This window comes from Chenopodium quinoa, unplaced genomic scaffold, assembly GCF_001683475.1.
Source record: "Chenopodium quinoa cultivar QQ74 unplaced genomic scaffold, ASM168347v1, whole genome shotgun sequence".
Classification (NCBI taxonomy): domain Eukaryota; kingdom Viridiplantae; phylum Streptophyta; class Magnoliopsida; order Caryophyllales; family Amaranthaceae; genus Chenopodium; species Chenopodium quinoa.
In genome coordinates, this window is record NW_018742204.1 from 16,148,821 (window position 1) to 16,175,964 (window position 27,144).

Here is a 27,144-nt window from a genome sequence, read left to right on the forward strand (position 1 = left end):
GTTCAAACAATATTCATTATAGAAGAGTGTATTCCTGCTACTACTCCTATGTCAACAGGTCTCAAGTCGTCAACTAAAGATGGTGATTTGCTGTATAAGCCTGACCCATAAAGAAGATTGGTTGGGAGAATGTTATACTTGGAATTACAAGACCTGATCTCTCTTATGCTATAAAACATTTGGCCAATCCATGCATGCTTCAAGAACTCCACATCTTAGGGCTGCTTTAAATGTGATAAAATACCTGAAAGGTACTATGAACTCAGGTTTATGGTACTCTGCAGACTCATACTTGACAATCAAGCTGACAGCGATGCAGATTGGGGGTGGTTGTCAATCCGGTAACAGGTCACTAAGTGCTTATTCTGTTTTTCTTGGATCTAATTTAGTGTCTTGGAAGACAAAAAAGCAATGTTCTGTAAGCAAATCAAATTATCAGTAGAAGCAGAATATAGAAGCATGTCTGTGATAGCAAGTGAATTAGGGTGGATTCATGGGTTACATACTTGAACATTTGAAAGTTCAAGTTTAGTTGCCTATTACACTTTATTGTGATAATACTTCATTAGAACATCTTGCTCAAAATCCCATGTATCATGAGAGGACAAAATATTTGAAGAGGAATATGCATTATGTTAGAGAACAAGTTGAAGAAGGCTTCTTGCAAACTGCTCATGTTTCTTTTGACAAGCATGTTGCAGATATTCTCACAAAACCATTGTGTTCAGCTCATCACAACTTATTGTATTCCCAATCTTGGACGGTTAGATCACTGTCCATCTTGAAGGGGGAGAATCAGATTTATTACATTTATTATTTATTAAGTTAGTTAGTTGTTGTAACTAACTCATGTATTAATAGTGTTCTCCTCTCATTATTAGAGTTGGAAGAATCATTTCTATATTTTACATAAATAAGATCTTCTCTCTATTTTATCATTTCCTCTTTTCTATAACTATCTCCTATAATAGTAATAGAAGGACGTGTAATAAATAAATATGACAAAACAATAACCATATTACAATAAATTGTAGGCGAATTAACTAGCACTAGGTGAAAAAATGAAATTGGCACCGCCCTAAGGGCACCTGTTCTTAAGAACCGGTGGGGAAAAAAAGGGGGAAAATAGGTGGGGAGAGTATTGCCACCTATTCAAATTAAACCGGTGGGAAAAACATTAATCCTACCGGTTTTGAACCGGTAGCCTTGTTAAAAAAAAGTCAGCCTTTTTTTATGTAAAGCCCACCCATTTTCTTCCTTCCTATATATAAGCCCCTTTTCCCAAACCCTAACCCTTTCATCTTCTCTCTCCTCCCTCATTCTCTCTTCACTCGTCTCCTCTGATCTCACTCCTTCGAAAATAATTCCTCTGATCTCTCCAAATTTCGCTCCTCCACTCCTCTAATCTCGCTCCTCCTTCATTCTCTCTTCTCTCGTCCCCTCCTCCCTCCTCTTCACCTCTCTCGACCACCAACCGCCGCCGCCACCACTGAATTTCGCCGCAACAACACCAAATTTGAGGGGTTCAGGTCACTTTTATTTATTTATTTTTTGTTATTTTTGGTGGAATTCGTGGTTGTGGTGGTGCTTTTTGTGGTGGTTGTAGTTATGGTGGTGGGTGGGTCTAATTATTCAAGGTTATTAGGGTTTAATTTATGAGTTTAATTCGATTTTAATCGATTTTGTGATTTTCTGAATTTTTGAATCGAAATTTCTGGGTTTTGTGATTTTAATCGATTTTGTGATTTTAATTCGATTTTTATTTGATTTTAATTCCTTTTGGGTTTAATTCGATCTCCTTCTTGGTTCAATTCGATTTTAATTCTGGGTTTTTTTTTTCTTTTCTGAGATCTAAATCAATTTTTGGGTTTTTTTTTACTGGGTTATTAACGTAATTTTTGGGTTTTGTTTTTATTTTTGTGGGTTTTTTTTTTTTTATTTTCGCAGCTTCTGGAATTCTGGGTACATGCATAGTCTGGGTTTTTTTTGCAGCTTATGTATTTTAGTGGATTTATTTTTTTTAATTGATGCAGGTACGTATATTGATTTACATGTTAAATCGAAGAATCAAGATGCAAGAGTTGTATGGGTTTTTGTTATTTTGATGTTGTAATTTTTTTTTGATTTATATTGTATTTTTTTTTGGATTTATATTGTAATTTTTTTATTTATTTATGTGTTGTAATTGATCTATATTGTAATTTTTTTTATTATATATTGTAAAGTTTTCGATTAAATTGACTGATATTCGAGTTATATATTGATGTTCTTATTAATTTTAGTCTATTTAATTTTTAAGTGGAATGAAAAAAATTATGTTTTTGGGCACTTTTGGCACCGGTTACCGGTGCCAAAAACAATGAATAAATTTTTTTGGGTCATTTTTTGGCACCGGTTAACCGGTGCCAATAACCATTTTTGCCACCGGTTTGAACCGGTGGCTTTTCATCCAAGTAAATGGCACCCCTCACATTGGCACCGGTTCAAAACCGGTGGCATTGAGGGGTTTTGAACCGGTGCCAATTTCATTTTTTCACCTAGTGTAGTAGCTCATCGTCATGGAGTGACGCAATGACTTTAGAGACAATGAGTTTTTCAAACAAGATTAGTACAAGAATTGTCTATTAGTTGAACTTTCATAATAAGACCATGTTCTTTTAAGCTTCTGCAGAGTATATCAGATTTCAGCAGAGTAGATCGAGCAGAGAAAGTGTCGGTAGAGGAGAACAGATTATTAATACTCAGCACAGCAGAACAAACTACAACAACTCAAAAGAATAGGGCCAAAGTCTAGCTATATCATACTTTTTTCTAAACACCAAAAAAAAAATATTGTTGTCAAAAGAATAGGGCCAAAGTCTAGCTATATCTTTTTCTCTTTTCATCCAAAAAAAAAAAAAAATTGCTATCACCAATTCTTATGCTATTGATATCACATTTTATTACAGATACTACTAAATTAGCTCCTGTGCGATACACGGATATAATAAAAATAATTTATAATTCTATACATGCATTTTCAAGTCATATTATCACTCAAAATATGTAAAACCCTTGTATATATTAATCAACACCAAACTACAAAAATTAAAATGGTACTCTGTATAATGAAAAAAAAAAATCATGTTTACAACAAAATCCAGTGGAAATTTGTAATTAGATGGAGTAATAGCATATATACAGGGTTGATATATGTTTTCCTTAAGATTAGCTATATGTAACTTAAGATAAAAGTATTTTACAGTCAATATATAGCTTTTCCAAAATATATAAAAATTAAATAAAAATAAAATAAATAAAGAAAATTGGAAGAGAGAAAAAATTTTAGGTGGGAAAAAAATTTAAGGAGAAGCTAACACGTGTACAATTTTTTTTAAAAAAATGATGTCAGAGGTTGTTATTTTTGTATTAACTACGTTAGTCCCATGCAATGCACAGTTTTATCAAAATATACAACGATAAATATATCATCTTTAGCTATATTGAGGACAATCAATTTTTTCTGTTTATTTAGGGAAAAAAAGCCTAATTTCCCGTGATTAGCAAATTTGTACAATTATACAATAGTCTGTAGAAGCATCTACTCCGTATTTGATATCTATTTTTTTTAAAAATAGTGTAGTCATTATTTATAATCCAATTTTAAAAGTAATTTAAGGAAGTAGCTTAGCTTTAAAAAATGATGATGTCATTAATGCATTTAGGTGGGAAAAATTTTCATAAAAAAGTGATATGTATACAGCTTTGGAGAAGGATGATGTCAACGGTTTCTATTTTAGTTATAATTATAGATTATAAATTATAGATTATAGATCGTTGGTATTACCACTGGTGGTAGACACTTAAAAATATTCTTACCCTTATCCATGCAAATAAGCAAATGAGTATAGTGAAACGTAATTAGACTGATTGTGTGAATGAGCAAAAGAAATGTTAAATCACAGCCCTTTAGGTGGCCCATTTGAATTAACACACATTTTAGTCAAAAAGAGGAGCAACTAAGAAAAGCCCAAGATCACAAGGGTGTGTTCATGGACTGACTTAAAAAAGCCCATATCAAGCTAACTTGGGCTAGTAATGGGCCTGAACTGTAATCGTATTTAACTGTAATCATAAATTTAAGAGTAGAAACTGAAATGGTTGAACACTGACGTCAGCATTGGTGGCCGAAAATCAACGACCACTTATAAACTTAATAGCAACTTTGGCAATAATAATTATAAGTTGTTGATGTTGGCCTCCACATTTCACGATTCATTAGAGACATGAGACATGTTATAATCACTTGGTCAACCATTTATCGATCACTTTCTGTAGCTATGATGACCTCTTTATCAAATGTACAACATAATGTGGTTGGATCACTATTCATTTTACTTTCAATTTTAGATATTTAAAGCTAGGCCTAATTAAGCGACACGTGGACCGTTATGAGTCAGATGAAAATGCGATTATAAACCGATTTAACGTCAAAATGGCTTTCTGTGTGTGATTCCACAAACCAATTTTTGAATAAAAACATTATGTAAAAACATTGGTTATGGGATGGAACTTTGTTCCATACTATAGCTGGATAAGGTATAAATTAAAATCATGATAAATGTAAAATCTTTATTGAATTTGTCTTCCATTAACATGTTGACTAATTTAAGGTCATAATGGTCGGTTTGGAACAATAGGCAACTTGGTAGGCTAGACCTTGGCATGACCCAATTGATCCAACCATGTTCCATGACATCGAGCCTCTGATTAATTTAATCATTTAAATATTTATGATAAACATATGAGCATGTTGTAGTCTTGCATGATCTTCGACTCACAAAAATGCTTGTATTAAACCTAAAATGTTGATGATATGATGGATTGTCGCTTAGAGCAGCTTCAATGGTTGTAGTTAGGGACTTGCTTGCAATATTAAATAATCCCTAACTACTAGCTTAACCTTTGGAGTTAGAAAATGCAATTAGGTTGGTCAAGCTAATTTGCTTGGATAAAAACTTGCTAAAATAAAATTATTATAATAAATAAAATGAAATTTATCAACATAAATTAAGCATGTGTGGTCCATTTAAATAGTAAGCTATTAGCTAGTCATTGGAGCTAAAATGACAATTAACTAGCTTAAAAGCTTATGTGGCATGACAAACTAATTTGACAATTAGCTTACCATTGAAGTTGCTCTTACCACATTTTCTTTATTATAATCATTTTTTTTTTCAAATTCAATGTTGATCGCTTCTCTAATTTTTTTTTTGTTGAAATTAATATGTTTTTTTAAACATATATTAACATTATTTTTACTTAATAAAACCGATTTTTACATATTAATACTTATTCATTGATTAATAAAACTCTTAACACCATATTTTTGTTGATTGCAATCAACTTATTTCTATTAATGAAAACTTAAATTTACTGAACAAACTTATAGTATATTTACAAGTTATTATCAAAATAAAATAAGGCCGGGTTTAATTGATTTTTAAATATATATTAAGAAGTAAACTATGCATCCATAGCCCTAACCACCTCCTATCATCCAAAAAGAAGTATATTATATACATATATATTCTACTAATCATCCACAACTAAATTCCAAAAGTAAGATCCAAACACAACCAAAGACAAAATCAAAGACATAAAACAAATCAAAGGAACAAAAGAGAGAAAGATATATTGAGAAAGATAGAAGAGGGGGGGGGGGGGGTGGGGAGACCACCAAGAAAACTACTACAGTACTAGTTATAAAATGACATCTGCCTCTATCAATTTCAGCACACTAGTTTCTTCTGATATAACACATACAACCTTAGTGAGACAATTTGGTAGCTTACATAAGCATCTTACAAATATCATAATGTTTTTATTTTTATAAATACTATATATTATAAGTGTTGCAAAATATATAAAAATATGACATAGTTTTGTGAACAAATTCACCTACATCACCATTACATATATGATGATGATGATGTCTAATCCCATTCTCTTTCAACAAACCCCACTACATTACAACCATTTTTACTTCCAACTTTATTTTTTTCTATATACATATTGTGTATATATATATTTCCAAGCTGCCTGAAATAAATAATATTGCAAATATTATTCAATTTATTTCTATTTAAGGAATTTATGTAAGGTACCTCTCTTCACGAAAAAGATTTCCTTCCTTTTTTTTTTTTTTTTTTTTTGGTTCTTCTAACAACCTCGCTCTCATACTGAACTAGTACTTTTTTTTCCTACTGAACAAAGCATAGTGTAAGTGTAAACTACAAAATGTCATCATTCTAAATTGTCTTCAAATTCTGATACATATAAATATATATGCATGGAAAGTATTATATGATGAATATAATGTAACACTCATAAGAAAAACCCAATTCAAGCCATATGATCATATATCTCTTGTCATCAGAGAAAATCCGAAATCGCGGTACATTGATTGTAATAACAACGAGAAGAAGTAGAAGATCAGGATCAGAAGACGCTAATTAATTAAACCACACCCATGCAAACCAAATTAAATACCCAAAAAAAAAAAAAAAAAAAGGAAGCAACTAAATTAACACCCATGCAAGGTAATTTAAATTAAGGCCATCTTTGTTAGTATAAAATATTTCAAAGAGACCCGTTGTTAAATATAATCGTACTAATAAATAGTTATTATAGTACGTAATATATCATTTAAGTTAAGAGATTGTAATGTTTGCAGTCCTTTGTCTCTTAGGATTACCCGAAGTAGACTCATCACCACCACCGGACTTCTCCATAACCGCCTTCAACGCCTCTTGTATCGAGCTTATCGAGCATTGGCCAGGCGGTCCATCCTCGTCGTGGTCATCTTGGTTGTTGTCATTATTGTCATGGTCACTTATATTAGGCTCATGTGTGACAAATAGTACGTTCTTAACCCTTCCACCTAGGGTAGTAATCTCCGCCTTCAAGGTCCTTAACCTAAGCGTTTTTAAGGCTTTGATTAAATCCGGTAATAAATCAGTACGATCATCACAACACAACGATGCCTTAATAATGAACTTCCCATCTTGTTCATCCGATGCTGGATCCACCGTGAGCTCGTCGCTCTCTGTAGGGACTACACTCGTCTCGGCTATTATCGACGTCTGCCTCCTTAGCTCCTTCACGTGTTGGATCACTTCCGCTAGCAACGACGCCTTGTCCGTCTAATAATATATAAGAGCACAAGCAACAACAACAATCAAAAGAAAATAAAGTTTAGAAGAATTTTAATTTTATGATTTTATGTGTTTGTTAGTGGTTTTTTTTAAGAATAATGTGGTGTATGATTTATAAGTTTGACTCATAAAATTAGCACTTTGGCGCTAGACCGGCAAGAATTTTCCATGTAAGCCTTTTCACCTGTAATTGGTTTCTCTTTATCATATCAACCAAGCGACATTAACGGTATCTATCTAATCTATTTTTGCTACTTTTTATTTTCTTGGTTTTACCACTAAAAAATCCAAAAAATAAAAGAAAGAAAACAAAAGGACCAATAAATATGTTTGGAATGAAGTTGGAATATACTACATACATATAAAAATGATAAATCCCATATAAGTACAAAATCTATGAATATCTTTGATCATATAATTCCAAATGGTTCAAGTCTTTTGTAAAATTCATACCAAATCTTCAAACTAATTTTTAGCCCAAAGTTTTCATGTCATTATTATATAAAATAAAATCTCTTGCTAGGCGTGCTATTAGTTTTAACATATATTATTCAAATAATTATTATTAAACAAAGAATAATTTGTAGCTAGATAACAAAATACATATATATTTTTTATGAAGAATATTTCTCAAAAGGGTTTTCACTTTTTTTTAAGAATAATTTAAGAAGATTAGATTTATTAAGATGAAGGACTTACTTTAGTGGTGCTAGGTAACAAGCTTCTCAACTTAGCAAGATGATTATTAATCCGTTCGCGGCGACGACGTTCGGCTTCACTATGACTCTTAGAAGCAGCAAGAGCTTTAGCATCCATGATCTCTTGAGCAGTCATCTTATTAAGCTCAGCTTGAAGACCGAAAGGAGCCGAACCCGGTTGATGAACCATCGGACCGAGGGCATCGGAAAGAAGCCTTAGATGATGATGATCCGAGGATGAACCCTCATAAGCAAACTGAAGTGAGTTTGTATGATGATGATTAGATGACGATGATCTTCGAGTAGTAAACAATCCTCCGTACGAAGACGATGACGGAAAGAAGTAGGGATCAAGGGGATTATTGTGATTATTGGGTTGGAATGAATGGACTACTTGAGGAAGCTCCCATGGTAAGAGGTGGTGTTGTTGTTGTGACGGAATTGGCGGCGGAGGGGTAAGATCTGGAAATACCATTCCTGCCCTTCCGCCACCACCTACAAAGTTACCTCCAAATGGATCAGAATGGGATGTTGTTGCTTGGTGATATTGTTGCATTATTTCTAAGTTGATGTTATTTTGTTGAGGGTAGTTTTGGTAATTATGTACTTGTAATTCTTCTCCTTCTTCAATTTCTTGTTGATTTTGATGTTGTTGTAATTCTTCAATATTATTCATTCATTTGAAAAAGAGAGAGAATAATTTTATGAAAAAGAGAGATTTTTTTTGTTTATAGGGTAAAAGAGGAAAGAATGAAGGGAGAAGAAAAGGGAGAGAAAGGGAAACACATTTTAAGTCGATGAGGGTGTTTGGGTATTGTCTCTTTTGAAGAAAGGGTGCATTGTTTATATATTGTAATCAAACCTTTCTAAAATTCTCTCTTTTTAAATATAAGTGCGCTTAAATTAGCTTCTTTAATTAATTAATTAATTATCTCTTTTCTTTGTTTAATTCTCTCTCTCCTTCCATCAGTTGGAACATGGATGGTTTTTTGGGGAGTGATGACTTTTAATTAGAATGAAGTATATATCTAATCTAAACTATTAACACCTTTTCGGTTGTGCTTTCTAGCCATTGTAGGTATATTTGTTTATTCCTTGTGCCTTTTTACTTTCTCACTGTAACATGTTTATGTTACACTCGGATGTACTTAAATGTATATTAGTTAGGAGAATCAAAGTCGACAATGTTATAGAGGAAGCCCCAATTAATTTCTGAGATAAACAAAAATTGTTTATCACATGGCATTTTGGTAAATAAATCGACAATTTTATCCTGTCATCATCACTATAAGACCCGCTTTTATTGAAAAAATTATTGATATATTTACCAAAATGACATGTGATAAACAATAATTATGTATCTCATAGATGAATTCAAACCGCCGCATAAGGTGAGCATTACGTTGTAAACTCACTAAACTAAGAGAAAATAAGTTTAGACAATAAAGTTTAGTCATTATCTTTTCTAGATGGAATATATAGCTCCGGTCAAATTTGACACATTTGTTGATACATTAGTTTAACAATAATAAAATATAAGTAAATTTTACCTAGTAAAAATTATATAGAAAATAGATATTATGAGAAGTTAGATTAATACTGGTTTAGCAATATTTTATGTACTCATACAAAGCAATATTTTATGTACATACATAATAACATTCCAATAAAGTAAAAACTATATATAGTAAAAGTTAGTTTATGAATAGGTTAAAAAAGTCAAACTATATCAATTATTTTGAAATGATCGCATAAATAACTTTTATGCTTCCCTTAAATTTAGATGAACTCGGATATAATAATTTCATACAAAATAGGTTTAAATCAAATAGAGCCTAAACCAATTTTTTTAGAGCATAAATTTTAATTATCAGAATTTTTAACTATTTTTAAATACACTCGAATATACATAAATTATTGTATATTTCGCATTCTCGATCCGATCTCTCCCTCTTTCTCTTTCTTATAAGTGTGATGATTATGGGTAGCCCTCAGCCCCTCACTATAAGTATATAGTTAGAGCATGGAGCACTAGCTAGGATTTGGGTTTCCTTTCTTTTTAAGGCAAATTTATGTCTCTCTTTTGTGACCCTTGAGTTGCTATCAAACAGTGGAGGGTTTCTTTTAATCGATTATATGCAAAAGAATATACAGTTTGTTTCCTAGTGATTGGTCCAAACTCTATACTTTCACCTTCTTTCTTATCCTCTACGTATACGGTTATTAGTGCATCAATTTTGCGGTAGGGCAACACATAAGATAGTCGATGAAAGTCTAAAATATTGAGTTCTTAAATGTGTAGGTAATGTATATTGTATACACTAGCTAGTGACTTTTTTTGGCAAAAAATGAAATGAATTTATATTTTATAAATGCACGGATGGTTGAGAATTTTAAGAGATTAGTGGTTCATCAACAATTAGGGCCTGTTCCGATTGACTGAACTGAGCTGAACTGAACTGAACTGAACTGAACTTATTAATTAGTGATTTTTAACTACGGATTAGTGATCTTTGATTATTTATTGATTATTTATTGATATTTATTACTATACATATGTGTATATACACATGTACATATTCAAATATTTACGAAAAATATACTATATAATTATAATTATAAAATGTATGGAAAATATATTATAAAATGTATGGAAAATATATTAAAAACTTGAAACCTCTAATTTTCTCAATGAGATTAACATTAGAAATATGTTTCAAAAAAATAGAACCATTTGAACAATGAATTGTATCAATATTATTATTGTTATTATTATTATTAATTATTGATAATTATTATTATTATTTATTGATTATTATTATTAGTATTATTATAGTATTATTATTATTATTGTTATTATTATTATTATTATTATTTCAATTATTATTGTTATTATTATTATTATTGTTAATATTATTATTATTATTATTATTATTATTTTTTTTATTTTTATATACTATTTATTATTATTATTTTTGTTGTTGTTGTCGTTGTAATAAGATCTTAAAAGAATGAAATTTGGCTTTATATCATTAGCAATATCATTAGACATAAATTAAGAGCTGAGCTGAACTGAACTGAACTGAACTGAGCTGAACTGAACTGAGCTGAACTGAACTGAACTGAATTTCAACGGAACAGAACAGGCCCTTAGTATACGGATTTGTCTCCTCATTTTTTTTCCCATTTAGTCTTTCGTTGATGGTTCATCAAATTTATTGATAATTATTTACTCCGTAAAAGTTATGAGTGGGGAACTAACATTGTCTTAGGGCATGTTCATATTTACTGAACTGAACTGATTAAATTAGAGCTGAACTGAACTGAGCTAAAATGAATATTTTATGAGAGAAAAAAATTAGGAGCTGAACTGAACTGAAATTAAGCTGAAGAGAACATACCCTTAGTTGAATTTTACCTTCATAACAACAATTAATTATTTACGAATGGTACACAAATTATATGTCATGACTAAAGGCCTGTTCACATTTACTGAACTGAACTGAACTGATTGGAGCTGAACTAAACTGATTGGAGCTGAACTGAACTGAATATTTCATGAGAGAGGGAAATTAGGAGCTGAACTAAACTAAACTGAACTGAACTGATTGAAGCTGCACTTAACTAAACTAAACTGAAATTAAGCTGAAGTGAACAGGTCCTAATATGCTATATTTTTTTCTACGTTTTGTTTAACTTATTTTCACTAATTACTTACTCCATATTTAAAAAAAATAAAATAAGATTAATAGAATGATATATGTTTTTAAATATATAGCTTGATTAAAACTAAATTTAAACTAAGCTAGGGACAATGTATTTAATTACTTGATTTTCTTTTACATGATTTTAATTAAACTATCTAAACTTATTACCTTTAATTGACAATGACTTAATCATATAAACGTTATTGAACTTAATTATTTTTATCAAAATTTATTTTAGCTATAATGAGAAAATAAATAAAACATAATGACAAATATGTAATGTAAATGTTTTTTTACATTTACTCATTATTATGATATAAAATTATTGAGGAAAGTTCGTGGATTATGAAAAATTCTTTTCAAGTATGTAATCATATAATTTCTCTTATATGAATAATAAATTCTATTATATTACTCCGAATTACAAGCCAATGTTGGAAACATAAGTTCTGATCAACCATATGAATTAAAGACGAATTAAAATACTGGTGTTGTATGAAATAAGTTAGAAAAGCATGATTGAATAGTTGGTAATACAATAAAAATGAAGAGTAGAAGAATATAATGAGAAGACAATAACAGAAACAAGAATGTGTGGACCGACCAAAAGACCTAAAAAGCTAAAAGGCAAAAAATGTTGATAATAGATAGTAATTGAAGAAGCCTGCAATTTCATAAAGTAATAAGCCTCAGTTTCGTCATGATAAAAGCTAGACAATATGTTTTTTATTTTTTCTATATATATACCTTTTTATTTAATTATATAGTATAAAATTAAAATAGCCTATCTATATATCTATGCTTGCAATTTACTTCTATGACTACTAATTACAAAACCTACATATAAAAAAATGAAATATAATAATAACTTTGTTATTCCACGCCAACGCCATCCTTTCTGCTTCCCCAAGAGGGCCATGTAATGATTGTGTCTTGGAACACACTCTTCTTCTCTCTCTTTTATTTTCACGGCAACCTCGGTTTCAGTTACGCTAATCACTTACAACTCTATTGTTTTTACTGTTACTCCTTATTACTATGATCATCACCATTTCTCATTCCTTTTGGTATTATACTATATGGACATGTTAATATCCGAGATTGATCAATCTGTACACATAAATAATTTATGCGCTGTGAATAATGATATGAAATACATGTAGTTTAAAATAGCTAGGAATAGCTAGAGTATGTTTTTCCATGACGGCGGTGTTGTTGGTGGTGGCAAAGTAGGGCTAGGTGGTAACAAACTTTTATTTTTAGAGGTGTGAATGTGTGATGGTATATAGCAAGCTGCTGGAGTTATACTTGGGGAATTTGTTTGTAATGTGCAGAGTAACATAAAAGTTTTGTACCCATTTAAGAGTAAGACCCTTTATTTTAGAATAATTAAGCAATTGAAGGGACACAATAATTTTGGGAGTGTATATTCTGTATATTATTTTCCAATGTTGTTTCATTTGAGGGGAAAATTAATGGAAAGGAACCTATAAAAAAAAAATAGAAAAAAAAAAAGAAAGAGTAATGTTGATAATTTTACCATCTCAATTTGTTTTTTCGAAGTTACACGTTAGCAACATAAACTAAAGAGAGCTCGAAAGATAGAAATTATAAGTATTATCAAGTACTCCGTATAACATACATGGTTTCAAAATTAAAGATACAGTTTTGTAATAGATGATAAAAAAAAAAAATGTCATAAGAAAAAATTAAGTAAAGTTAAATAATGCTCAAATATGTTTATACAATACATTATTTAGCATTTGGATTTTTAATTGTTCATCTTACTCCTTACCTTTGTTTGACCATTATTAGCTAGGGTTATTTATATATTGAGGGCAAATTGAAACATATTTTAGATTTTTAGTATGTATAGTACCTTCTAGAAAGTGATTTTTCCTACTTGACCTTACTAATTAAGTTGGAAAACTAATTAAGTCGGCATAAGTGGACTGACCAATAGCTTTGCATACATACACAATTTTATCTTTGTAAAACTAGTCAAAAGTTATTCAACTTTATTAATCATCTTTGCTTATTGGCATCAGTTGACTTCTGCAAATGTTAATGTCATTCATACTATTCAAGATTTAGTTTTTATTTTATATATTTTTTTAATTATTATTATGGGGGTTTTTATCACCAAGACTTGAAACCCTAATAGTTGTTATTATTCTTATTAGTCATCCTTCTTGTTTGCATAATGTTTTTTCACATGTTTTTTACTGTAAGTAATGCAAATTTTGTCACTAATAAGGCTATAATAATGTATTTAATTACGTTTTAAAACTACTTTAAGAAGTCAACTTACTTCTCAAGTTGTCTCCTACCTAGAGCATTCACAATGGTTGTGTATAAGGATCTGCTAGCAATTTCTAAATAATTGCTAGCTACATGCTAGCCATTGTGGAACTACAACCTACATAGCTCTATAGAGTTATGTAGTTATTTCACTCAACCCAATGTTATTATATTTATTTGTTTAATATACTTTATGTATTTGTTAATATATTTATTTATTAATTATCATCATGTGGGACATAATAAAATTACAAAAGAAGTAGCTTGCCATTGTAGTGGTTGTAGCTTAAATTATGCAACTTGAGAAATAATGATGTGAAACCCTTAGGGCCTGTTCTCATTGACTGAACTGAGCTGAACTGAACTGAACGGAGCTGAACTGAACTGAACTGAACTGAGTTGAACTGAAATGAATATTTTATAAGAGAAGGAAATTAGAAGCTGAACTGAAATGAACTGAACTGAACTGAACTGAACTGAGCTGAGCTGAACTGAACTGAGTTGAACTGAACTGAATATTTTATAAGAGAAGGAAATTAGAAGCTGAACTGAAATGAACTGAACTGAACTGAGCTGAGCTGAACTGAACTGAGTTGAACTGAAATGAATATTTTATAAGAGAAGGAAATTAGAAGCTGAACTGAAATGAACTGAGCTGAGCTGAACTGAACTGAATTTCAACGTAAGAGAACAGGCCCTTAATACATATACATGTAGCTAGCCATTGTGGATGCTCCAGATTTGCAATTATACACTACACTTGAGAAGTCCTAAATACCATCCTTTAACTTCTAGATTTGCAAGCTAAATGGAGCTAATCAAATAATTAATACCTAGGTTTTTATACAAATGTACTTTAAACCTTGTTCTCTTCACCTTAACATAATAATATTAAGTAAAAATATTTTAATTTAGTATAAATAATTTCAGTTCTATAAAAATAAGTTCAGTTTAGTAAAATTCTAATTCAATAAAAATAATTAATAATCAGTACAAAATAACTGACATTTTTAGAGAATAAATATAATATGAAATCAATGAAAATAATTTTTAATTGTAAAATCATTTAAGTTCAAAAAAAATAATTTCACTTTTATAAAAATAATTTTAATTTTAATTGAGGGTGAAGAGAATCGGACCTTGCATGTAGACTTGGATGATGCTACCTTCATTTACAATTTTACATACTATTCTGTACTTTTTTAGATTATATATTCACATACTACCTCCGTTAAATGTTATGTGCAACTTTGGGGTATTATTTGTGAGATATAAAATATTCTAAAGTTGCACATAACATTTAACGGAGGTAGTATTTCAATGTGGTGGATTTAATCAAGTCCAGACTAGCAAATTAGGTAGGTCTTTCATGATTTTACTATTGATAAGTTAAAGCCCTATTCTTTTGAGCTTCTAGGTAGAGCAGAGCAGGTAGGGCAGAGCAGAGCAGGGCTAGGCTTCCACACATTGCGGAGCAGAGCAGGGCAGAGCATAGCAGAGCAGATTTCAACAGAGCTGAGCAAGACAGAGCAGAGCAGAGTAGAGCAGCTCTAAAGAACAGGGCCTAAGGGCCTGTTCTCATACGTTTATTTTCAGTTCAGTTCAGTTCAGTTCAATTCAGCTCCTAATTTCCTTCTCTTATAAAATATTTATTTCAATTCATTTCAGTTCAGTTCAGAACAGACCCTAAGTCTATTATTGAAAGAGCATAATAAAAAGTGAAAAAAAAAACACATGCACCCTCCAATAAATACATGAAAAAATATTGACATAGCAAAACTACATTTCAAGTATAAAACATAAAGAGCATCACAGTGAACAATTACACCCACCTTAGAGCAACTAAAAAAGCCACAAAATCATGCTTGTAACCCTTGTTTGCAATAGTTGTAACAAAGAAGGAACCATTATTAGCAGGAATTATTATATTCCTATTTCAAATTATGACTTTCATCATGAAGTGTGTCTGAGAGTTATTCCTCATTTCGCGAAACTTCCTAAACTTACTCTTAATTTTCAGAGTACATAGTGACTCTCTTATTAGAAGATTCATAGTATATTATAATATACTAGTCGACAACAATGATATTGTGCATATCATAACATTAATTGATGGTGTGACTGACTACATATACAAATGAGATTACAATAGATAAAAGTAAAGGATATAAATTGATCATGCATGCATTGATAGATATACTCACAAACAAGCTTTCATATTAGTAGGGTTCAAAACTATAATGAGGTGATTCTTAATGCATTAACGTACGGAAAAATGACTGATAGTAATATATATATATATATATATATATATATATATATATATATATATATATATATATATATATATATATATATATATATATATATATATATATATATAGACTATGTGTTAGTTATAGTTTCTTTGGCTTGTTAAGACTTTTTTGTCCTTGTTGGCCTGTTGTTCTTCCTAAGCTAGTAGAAGGTTTGCCCTCCAATAATGTCAAGTTGATGATTTGTAGTATTATTAAGTGCTATTATTATGTATTTCACATTGAAAGATAAAGTAATTAACGAATTTTCACTACCTTAGTGGGCTACTCCGAATATATTGCCATTAGTTTTAGGATGAAATTCATCGCGGGCTGTGTTAGAGAGCTTTTTCCCTAGTATTACCTCCAGCTAATATAACAAAGTGGTATTTGAGCTAGGTTCGACTGAGTTGTTTGCACCCTTTGTCATACACATAAAACTCTTAAAAGCTTTTATTTAAAAATAAACCCAATTAAGGACCTGTTCTGATTGATTGAACTGAGCTGAACTGAACTTATTAGAGCTAAACTGAATTTCTAAATTAAACTGAACTGAATTGAAATGAATATTATATGAGAGTAGGAAATTAAGAACTGAACTGAACCAAACTGAACAGAACTTATTGGAGCTGAACTGAACTAAACTGAACTGAAAATAAACTGAAGAGAACATGCTCTAAGTATTTAGGCTATTCCTTTAATTGTCAATTGATTTTAGGATGGAACCTCAGTGTAAGATCTCTAAGTGAACTTCTCTCTCTTGTGGCTCCCCCATTTGTTATATCCAGTACTAATCTATATTTTGAATGCACATTTTGCTATACAATGATAAAAGCATTGTTATCATTCCCATTAACTTTATATTGTCTGGCAAGAACACTAGAGGGTACCAAATATTTTCATGATCTTGATATTGTAAGTGGAAATGATTGAAGTTGTAAGTCCATTTGACTCTTTCAAATTGGGTAGAATGTTTTTGATGTGAAATTAAAGTTGTGCACTGTTCTTATCTTCGAAAGGCAAAGAAGAAAAAGTCATTTTTGCATTGCGTTGGTTTAAGCAAGGTTCCCTAAAAGTGAAGAAAAGTGTTAAACATTCAAGAGTGATTTTGTTTAAAAAAGTTTGCCTAAAGATGATTAAAAAGTTGAATTCATTTACTACTAAAGAGAGGAAAAAAAAAACATACTAGTATCATACTTCGAAACTTTTAAACCATTCTAGTTTAATTATAAAATACATTGATCTCATTCTCAATCATATCCTTTAAGTCACTAGTGTCTTATTATCCAATCGTCTCACCAAATAAAAATTACTATCTCTATTATTATTGTTTTATTCTTTCTATATAAAAAAAGTGTGTATTGTTAAAAGAAGACTATGGTATCTCTTGGACGAGGCATAAAATAATCTTCATTTGCTTAATTGTATTGCATTATTATTCATAGCATCTTCAAATTGTTTGATGAGTTAAGAGAGGGCTGAGAGGCATACGTAATTAATAAAAGTGGAAGATAGAGTTTACTCCATTATTTGTTATATATACCCTCTCATAAAATTTTTTAGCCATGCATTCATTATTAGTCTATAGTTATGTGGTTACTAGACTAGACACAAGATGTATTCCTCGGTGTCTAATACAAAATTTCAAAGTTGGTTATGTTCCATCGCTTGAAACACCATGATGAAGGGGAAAAATCATTTTAAAGAGCATTGTGATATTATTATATTACAACCATTAAGGAAAATATGTGTAAGAAATCACCCTTTATATATCTATATCTATGGTATTAATTATTTTCCAAGAACATATGAAACAACAAATAACATCAAACCATCAAACGGATTATTCAATTTTATCATCATCATGAATTAAAATTAAATTGTAAACATGAATCTATCTCCATGCACGTACAAAAAACACAAAGAAGAAAGAAAGACAAAAGTGACCTCAAATTTCACCCCAAAAGAGGAATAATTAGCAAAGTTAATTAAAAAGAAAAAAAAAAAAGGGTGTGATTAAAGGTAAGTAGGATTTATGATTTATGTATCAACTTTTACCAGCCAAGCTGTGGCTATGTAAATGACTAATCACCCAGAGATTGCTGCCACATTTTTTTGCAAGTTTTTATGCTTACTTTTTGCTGTTTCTTAATCTTAGGAGGAGTTTATATTAATGTCATTTATTCCAACTATACTACAAGGATATATAACCAAGTACAAATAAAAAGAATTGGTTAATATAGGAACCCAAATTAGGAGCAAACCAACCAACAATAGTGTCAGTTTTAGTAGGAATTCAAGCTGAAGGCGCTATTTTCTGTGACCTACGAATATTAACGGACGCCCCCGCTAACTTACTATGGGTTACCGTGCCCATTGGCTATTGCAACCAACTAATATAACCTAGCTACTTCTTTACTTGTTTTTATTTAGCTTTTCATTCTAGGTAAGGTATCACCTTATTGGGGTAGTTTTTGTATGAGTACATTTTTACCAACACTTTTGCTTATTTACTTACGTGCAAGACATTACTTCCATCTAGAGATTTCAATTCGGGTGACTGGGTCAGGTTTGATTATGTCAGGTCGACTCGAGTCTAATTTGAAGTAGAGTCATACTAATAATAATTATGGCCATACATATATACATCAAATTTTGAATTGTGTTTTTTTGGTCAAATAGGTTGAGGTTTTGACATCTTTATTTCCATTGATCTCTTATTATATGCCGATATGCCCCATATTTCATTTAATGTCCTCCTTATAGCGAATATTTATTTATTTATTTACTTTATCATGGGAATGAGTCACAGCTTTACTCTTTTATTCATTATATTAGTGTCATCTGTCTTGCCTAATCTAGTTATTATAGACGAAGTATATCATACGACTTGTATGATATATGACTACACGAGTAGGATACATTATGTGTTGTTGAAATCCCCCCCCCCTTTTAAGGGACCAGTTAAGCTTAATTTCAATTCAGTTTAGTTCAGTTCATTTCAGCTCCTAATTCCCTTTTCTCATAAAATATTTATTTCAGCTCAGTTCAGTTCAGCTCATTTCAGTCAATGTGAACAGACCCTAAAATATATATATAAAAAATTGAAGTATTGGTTCTAAATAACATCAGTCGTCGAGAGTCAGAAACAAAGGTTTAAGTCATAGTTATTGTTTGGGTTTATCATTCTAAGAAGCCCAAAAAACAATAACTTAAGATTGCTTATATAGACATGTCTTATGTAATATGTAGGATCTTTTACCAAAATGGCTAATTTGACAAAAGTATTTACCAAAACGGCTAATTATAATATTTAATTCCCAAACTAGCTAAATTTATTAATTTGAAAGGATATTATTTATTTTTTATATTACTTTGAACCCGTTCAGTTCACTTTATTCTTCTTTTTTTTTATTTAAAAAGATTTTTTTTTTACCTTTGGTTTTATTTAAATTCTAAGGCCATAGTTTAAAGTACCCTATTACTTTAAACAATAACAATCAACATAATATATATGCAGCAATTCTCAATTTTTAAAAAAGTTACACAACATAAACAACCACTCAAAAAAATGATCCAAACTTCCAATCAACAAAATGAAAAAAAAAAATACAACTATTTTTTTTAACACATAAAGATGGAAATAACATAAAGATGGAAATAAATATATGTAAGTTTGATTTATCATACACATTAAACAAAAAAAAAAATATTCATACTAGCCAACATTAACAAAGAATATACAATTAATAGACATGAAAAAGATGAACAATACCTTAAAATCTCTTATCGTTGTATAAATGTGCGATAGTCTTGATAGAACAATACTACTTGAAATTCCAAATTTTTGTGATTGATATAGATGGAAAAATTAGTGCTTATATATATATATATATATATATATATCGAAATTAGGGTTCTGCGAGTCTGCGACTGTTTACGTTGTTCGTAGTTTTGTATATTGTTTAAATTTTTCAACTTAAAAAAATCTTTAAGTAAATAAAAATAAAACAAAAAAACCAAAGTTAAAATAAAAAAAAAGAACCAAATCGGTTTAAAGGAAATAAGAAATAGATAGATTCCTTCCAAGTTAATAAATTAGGTAGTTTGGGAATTAAAATTTATAATTAGCCGTTTTGGTAAATACTTTTGTCAAACTAGCTGTTTTGGTAAAAGATCCTAATATGTATATATGTACGGAGTATACAATACTCGTATTATGTTATCACCTATGGTAAATGTTGTTCGGTTTTGTAATGTTGATTGTTACATATATGAAGTATTCGTAAGATCAGATTTGACATTTTCTAGACAAATCTAGCTCAGTTATGTCTAGGGATGGCAACGGGTTGGATCTGGACCGGGTCCGGATGGACCCGGATCCAAATCCGTTTTTGTATATAGGATCCAGATCCGACCCGGATCCGTCAGGTCTAGAAAATGAAGACCCGGATCCGGATCCGTCGGGTCCAATGGATCCGGGTCCGGAAACGGGTCCAATATATTTTGCCTAATTTTTTTGCAATAAATGTAATATTCGAGTCAAAAAAATTTATTTCAAACTTACGTTGTTGGTTATTAAGTTCAACCCCAAATTAACCAACTTATACACTCATATTTTGAATTAAAATTATAAACAACAAAAAAAATACGATGTTACATATGAGCTAGTGAAAAAACAACGATGATGTATATAATATGAGCTTCCAAAATTCATCTCTTGAAAGGGTTAATCTTTATCATTACTAACATTATCAACATTTTTAATTTAGAAACAAACAATTTTAGTTTTTTTTAATAGGAAAAATGAAAAAACGGGTCCACGGATCTGGATCCGGATCTAGGGCCCAGACCCAGATCCGTTTTTGTCAACAGGACCCGGATCCGACCCAGATCTGTCGGGTCCAAAATTTGAAGACCCAGATCCGTGAAAAACGGATCTGGATCCACGGATCCGGATCGGGTCCAAATCCATTGCCATCCGTCTTTGATGGAAAAATTCACAATTCTTCCGGAATTATGTTTTGGCAAACTTCAAAGACATCATCTTAAGACAAAACTATACACACAATTCCATCAATTTCAAGAATATACACATACCATCTACATATCTATCTATGCCAACTATAATAAAAAAAAACGTCATGACAGAGTGGGGGTGATGTCATGAAAAATCCACACAAAAAAGGAGTGAAGTGAAATGGTAGTGGAAGTAGTGAGGTTATGATAAAATGTTTGAACAAGGTGTTTAAAAAAATGGGTAATAAGCTAAAAGGTTAAAAGGAAAAGGTAATAGAAATTAGAAAGGCTAAAGGTTGGGACCAAAACATCCATGTGTGTGTCTACCAAACCCAAATGTGTCGTCCGTCCTACTCCTTCTCCTTGAGCGGAGTCCCGGCCCCCCCTTTTTCCTTTTTATTTTTCTATTGCTCTTTCTTTGCCTTTGTGTTTCTTGCATGCCACAATTGCTACTTATTTCTATACTTCTTTTACCATTCTTACTACCCTATCTTTAGTAATCCCACGTGAGTTTTTTTTTCCTATATTTGTTAAGTATGTTAGAGAGAGACTTTTTTGTTTGTTTGGGAGCTTGTTTGTGAGATGAGCTAGCCACAAGCAATTTAATTGGATCGAGTCGCATCAAAGCTAGATTATGTTGATTAATTTTTGTCCTTCTCCAATAACACGTCTGAATAATGTTCCACCACTTCCACATAAACGACAAAAAAAAAAAAAAAAAAAAAAACTTATGACTATGCACTCTTCTTATTATCATATAGTTTTGGGATGAAATCTTATTTGGTTTTGTAAAGTGGATTTTGTCTTTTTTGATGACAGGTTCAGCTTATATCATTTGTAATAAGTAAAAATCATTCACTTGTCTATAAAGTTCTTCTTATTTGGATAATGATTGTTTAAAAAAAAATAATGATTTAGTGACATACAATAAATAAATATTATTTCTTGAAACTATGTTTTTCAAAAAAAAAAAAAAAGCAAGAAATTTAAAATAGAATAAAATTATCTTTTCATAATTATATTATTTCTAAAAAAAAATTCATTTAAAAAATATAATTGAAAAAAATATCTATGAAGTAAATATGGGAATTGAGAAATATTGTATTATATTCTCCATTTACAACCCTATAGTCACCCTAACCCCTAATTTAAATCTTGTTTATAGCAAATTTATAGTATTTGATTTTGAATGTTTGAGTCACATGATATTTTATGTATTGAACTTTAATTAAATTAGTCATTCTTCTACAGTTCTACTATATAAATCCATTTTAAAAATTTCTTAAAAAAAAAATTCACTTTGAAATTCTAATCTACAAGCATATATTCTTGTTAATTATACTACATTTGTTCTTTTTTGTTGACACATTTTAACTTGTATTCATAAACTCTACTTTAACTAGATTTTATGATTTATATTTATGATAAATTATAATTTATTTAAAATATGAACTCTTTACCGTTTTTAAACATTGATAATCAAAGATTTATTCATTAAACATGTTTGTTTACAATCGTGATAAAATAGGTATCAAATATATTAAAGAACAAATAATTGTATGTAGGAACCAAAACAATAGTAATAAGCAATCCCATAATTACTTTCGTAGTACTCCCTTCTTTTTTTTTTTTTTTTTTTTGGATGCATCAGTTTGACAGTCATATTTTTCGACTTTGACCATGAATATTTTTAATTGGCTATTAGTAAAAATTGTAACGAAATTATATAATGAAACTAAACATTACGATTAATCTAATTATATACTTCCTATGTTTCTTTTTAGCTAACTCGTTTCTTTAGTCACGTTTGTCAATGCACAAATTCAATCATTAATATCTTTAATTACCGATAAGCAAAAATTATAAAAAGTTGATATTTTGAAAATATACATTGTGACAAATCTAACAAAATTCCACTTGAGTATATTTTTCTTTACATATAAATCACAAAACATGGTCAAAGGAAGTTGTGTGAATAGTGCTAAAGTCAAAACGTGCCAACTAATAAACAAACAGAGGTAGAATTATATAATAACATATATTTATTTAATAGAGGTTAAAAAAATTAAATATGTGAATAGTGTAAAAGTCAAAATAATGCATTTAAAAAAAAAAGATTTGCATATTTTCAATAAAATTATTTAGGTAGTTAGGGCCTGCTGCAAAGCCCATAAAAATACCCAACAGATTAAACTCATTCTTTACACAAACCAGCCCACTTAACCCGACCCACTAAATTATTTTCCCAAATTTACATAAAAAAGTAGGCCCAATGGGCCGGCCCGGATGAATTGAAGAGGCCCAATACCCATGAATATTGTTGAATGTCCTTAAACGAAGGGCAAGGTAAAGTGAAGATAAGGGCATGGGAAAAGGGCCCACTTACAGATACTAAAGCTGAGATAGTTATTTTAGTAATGGATGTTTGGTGGATGGTACGTTGGTATTTAAAGTACCATGGAGACCACCTTGTGTTTTCCATTTCTAGGGCTGCCTCTTATTCATGGCCAACTATTTATTATGAAGCTACTAGGAAGCTTCCATTTTAAACCTCTAGATCTTCTCACATTTTTTAAAGTTCTCTTGGACATTTAATGAATATCAAAGCCTACACTTGTGGTGAGGGTATGCTCTTGCTCGATACGGAGTGATTTTAGTCGATTGAGTTTAGGATATAGCCAAACAAACACGTCCTCTTATATAATGCGGAGTTTTTTTTTTTTTTTTTTTTTGTTCGAAATTAACAGTCTTATTTTTTGATAGTGTGATTTGAACTGCATTTATGATAGTTAAATTGATAATGCAAAGGATTTTTCAATGTGTATCATTATTCATTACTAGTGACCACAAATTTGATTGGTCATAAAGTATTATTAAGATTGCGTATACACCATATAGCTGCTATAAATGAGATGCATCAGTCCACAAACCTGTAAACCACCTTCTTAATATGCAACTTCTTCAATTTAAAGCTTAGTGATCACCCTCAGTCTTCTGCCAATGGCTATTACTCTACACCAACGCAAGACTCCGTGTTGGTACAATGATGAAAATGAACATCGGCTTAGTCTAAACCCGGACTATATTGGAAGTCTAGCTCATTTTACACCCTTTAATTTGAACCAATGCAAACATTTACAAAGTACAAATACTGTAACAATATAAGCAATTATGTTGTATAGTAGTATACAGAGTATGAATGAAATGGACATATAATTCACAAGTTCACATCACAAAGATTAAATTTAAAACGAAACTTTAACATATGAATTATATTATATACGGAGTAGCTTATATAAATTACATGCTTTCTAATTTAATGAGTTCGTACTATGTTAAGGCATGATAAAACTTCACAATACAGTAATACAATCGGAAAGAATAGCTGAATAGAGAACATACAACCAAAGATCTTTCAAAACTCAAAAACACAATATTAACATCAAAATCTAGTGACAAATTTGCTATAGATCACGCCAACATTAATAACGAAAGTAGGCAAATAAATGCAAAATTAATTTCGCGATTTCAGTCTTTCCCCAACATATCCGCTGACAAAGACATGCCACATGTATTTTCATGTGAATCCGACATCACTTATGCTTAAACCCTCCATAAACCTCCAAATTAAAACATCAATCTCCCCAACTTTTTACTCTTTCTTTTCATGCATCAAATCATACATAATTGAATTAAGGAATCCCATGAAACACAAATATACTTAACCAAAATCAATCTAATCATTTCATAGAAAAATAAATAAATAAATGATACATGTACAACATTCGGACTCAATTGAACCCATCTACAATAAATAGGTAGCCTTAATCAATTACCTAACCAACATTATACCCACTCACGATCCACCCGATTACAATAAATGGGTAGCCTTAAACCCTTAACCAAACAAACATTATAACATTATACTCTGCTAGGTGTTAAAAATAAATCCGACCAACCTGACTCAAAAAATACCCAATTTAGATTTCAATTGGTATGAATATAAAAATTTAACATGATTTAACTTTGAAATAGACCTGACCGAGCATCCGAATTAACACCTCTAATCTCACCCGACTCACGAGCGTGTACCACCACCACAACCGTTACGTGAAAATAGGAGTCGTGAGCTGTCATTATCAAACTCAAACAGGTAACCTTGCTGCATAAGATTACCAATAACGGCAAACCCAGACGGCGAGATAACTTGCTGGATAGCAAGACACTTAACATCCTCCGCCACATCAATGAAGTAATTCCTCGGCGGCGGGTCAAACACCGAGTCACCAACGAGTTCGAAACTCATCCTAGGAAACCTCGTATGATAAACTCCAGACACATTGAAACAAAGATCAAATTGCTGAGTTAACTCACTGAGTTTAGGCAACTTCACTCGTTCCCCCATTACCGTTAGTATTTGACGGTACGCTGGCTCAGGAACGAACGTTAATGTCGTTCCTGAGTCAATGACCGTACCGCCGTCACCGAACTCGTCAAGGGCCCACACCGAGGGGCTAATTGGTAATTTCACACTGTCGATCGTTACGGATTGGATACCAATGTAGTAGAACGTGGGCGAGAGTGTGTTTTGTACAAGTGGGGTCGATTGAACCGTATTGTGATCGGTGGGGACGACGTCGTGTCCGCCACCGATCACGAGGTAGCTAGTTGGAGGGGGAGAGTATGTGTAGTCTTGTAAGCAGTAAGAGAATTTGTTCCCGAAACGTCTGCCTAATTGGGCCGTGAATGAGATGGGCCCACGGCCCAAGCCCATTACCCCACTCGCACCTTCGAAGCCTGTATTGGAGACTGCCGGACCTGAGGTTTGGAACCCGCACCCGAAGCTGAGGTTCGGGACGTGGATTGTTTTGCTGGAGGTGGAGTTAAACGACGTCGTTTCTTTGGAAAAGATGCCCGAGGTGGTTGACCCGTCAATGTAAGAGTAGTCGTACAAACAAGATGAATGGTGTGGATGGTGAGGGCGAGGGCAGTGGGTTGACGAGTGAGGGACGAGCTGACATGATGGGTGGTAGCAGTGAGTGGGGCGGAAGGAGAGGGAGAGGCGAGGGAAGAAAGCAGAGTTAGGAGGGTGGTTGGCGGTGCAGTTGGTGGTGCGGCAAGCGGAGCATTTGAGCCAAGTGAGGTCGCTGCCGGTGTCGGCGACTAGGAGGAGGTTTTGAGGGGGGGTTCCGATGGAGATTCCGGCAAAGTATTGACCTGAACCGATTGAGGCACCGGAGATGAGGGGGGTTTTGAGGGGATGACGGTGGTTTTTGTGGTGGTGGTGGTGGTGACGGTGGTGGAGGGAGTGAATGCGGTGGGTGTCGAAGAGGAGGATGTCGGGAGGGGTTTTAAAGGGTTTAATGTGGATGAGTTGGAGTTTGACGTAATCATGTTGGGTGATAGTAGCGTTTGAGGTAGCGGTGACGATGGTGGTGTGGAGTAGGATGAGGACGAGGATGAATGTAGGAAAAGGGTGCATGTTTTAGTGTGTAATGATGAGAAAGATGGGAAGGGAAGTGTTTGAATGGGAGATGATGGGAAAGGGGGAATGGAATACTTGTAAGAACATTGAACAAAGGTGTGTTGGGGGGGGGGGGGGTCGGTGGTTGGTGACAATTTGCCAAAATAATCCAAAGAATTTCTTGGGTTTAATCAGAGGATGAATTTTGGAGTATTCGTTTTAATTTTTAGTTTAATTCTTGGAAATTGGAATGAATTAAACTACTGAGATCTTTGTAGATTGGTACAAGTAGAATTTATTTTACATTCATCTAATTACAAGGAAATAGACACTACGATTATTATATTTATTCTGTCAAAAAATATCAAGCATGGTTAATTTCTTAGTAGGAATAAATGACTTGATTAGTACCTCATAGTTTAGATGAAAGAGATTTGCGATAATCCAATGTTTAAAAAAACAAAT

At 31.6% G+C, this 27,144-nt stretch overlaps 2 protein-coding genes and 1 long non-coding RNA gene across 3 annotated transcripts; 1 reads left to right on the forward strand and 2 right to left on the reverse strand.

Annotated features, from left to right (window-relative positions):
• Window positions 1-1,015: 1,015 nt before the first annotated feature.
• On the forward strand, window positions 1,016-2,258 carry LOC110693951. Its single transcript, XR_002505711.1, has 2 exons — window positions 1,016-1,529; window positions 2,034-2,258. It is a non-coding gene; the product is annotated as an uncharacterized LOC110693951 (long non-coding RNA).
• A 4,111-nt stretch (window positions 2,259-6,369) lies between these two features.
• Window positions 6,370-8,788, reverse strand: LOC110720045 (transcription factor bHLH30-like). Its single transcript, XM_021899053.1, has 2 exons — window positions 7,896-8,788; window positions 6,370-7,184 (listed from the first exon to the last, which is right to left on the reverse strand). Exons 1-2 carry the CDS (start codon window positions 8,568-8,570, stop codon window positions 6,693-6,695), a joined length of 1,167 nt encoding a protein of 388 aa, XP_021754745.1. The 5' UTR covers window positions 8,571-8,788; the 3' UTR covers window positions 6,370-6,692.
• Window positions 8,789-24,936: 16,148 nt separating this feature from the next.
• On the reverse strand, window positions 24,937-26,762 carry LOC110720055 (aspartic proteinase nepenthesin-2-like). Its single transcript, XM_021899064.1, has one exon. The coding sequence runs from the start codon at window positions 26,695-26,697 to the stop codon at window positions 25,294-25,296; it is 1,404 nt and encodes a 467-aa protein (XP_021754756.1). The 5' UTR covers window positions 26,698-26,762; the 3' UTR covers window positions 24,937-25,293.
• Window positions 26,763-27,144: the final 382 nt, after the last annotated feature.

What these genes read in the sequence shown, in the direction of transcription:
- LOC110720045 (XM_021899053.1), bottom strand. Translation starts at nt 8,570, where the DNA reads ATGAATAATATTGAAGAATTACAACAACATCAAAATCAACAAGAAATT. An exon ending in TGTTACCTAGCACCACTAAA is followed by an intron (nt 7,185 to 7,895) that starts GTAAGTCCTTCA and finishes ATATATTATTAG; the next exon opens with ACGGACAAGGCGTCGTTGCT.
- LOC110720055 (XM_021899064.1), bottom strand. Translation starts at nt 26,697, where the DNA reads ATGCACCCTTTTCCTACATTCATCCTCGTCCTCATCCTACTCCACACC.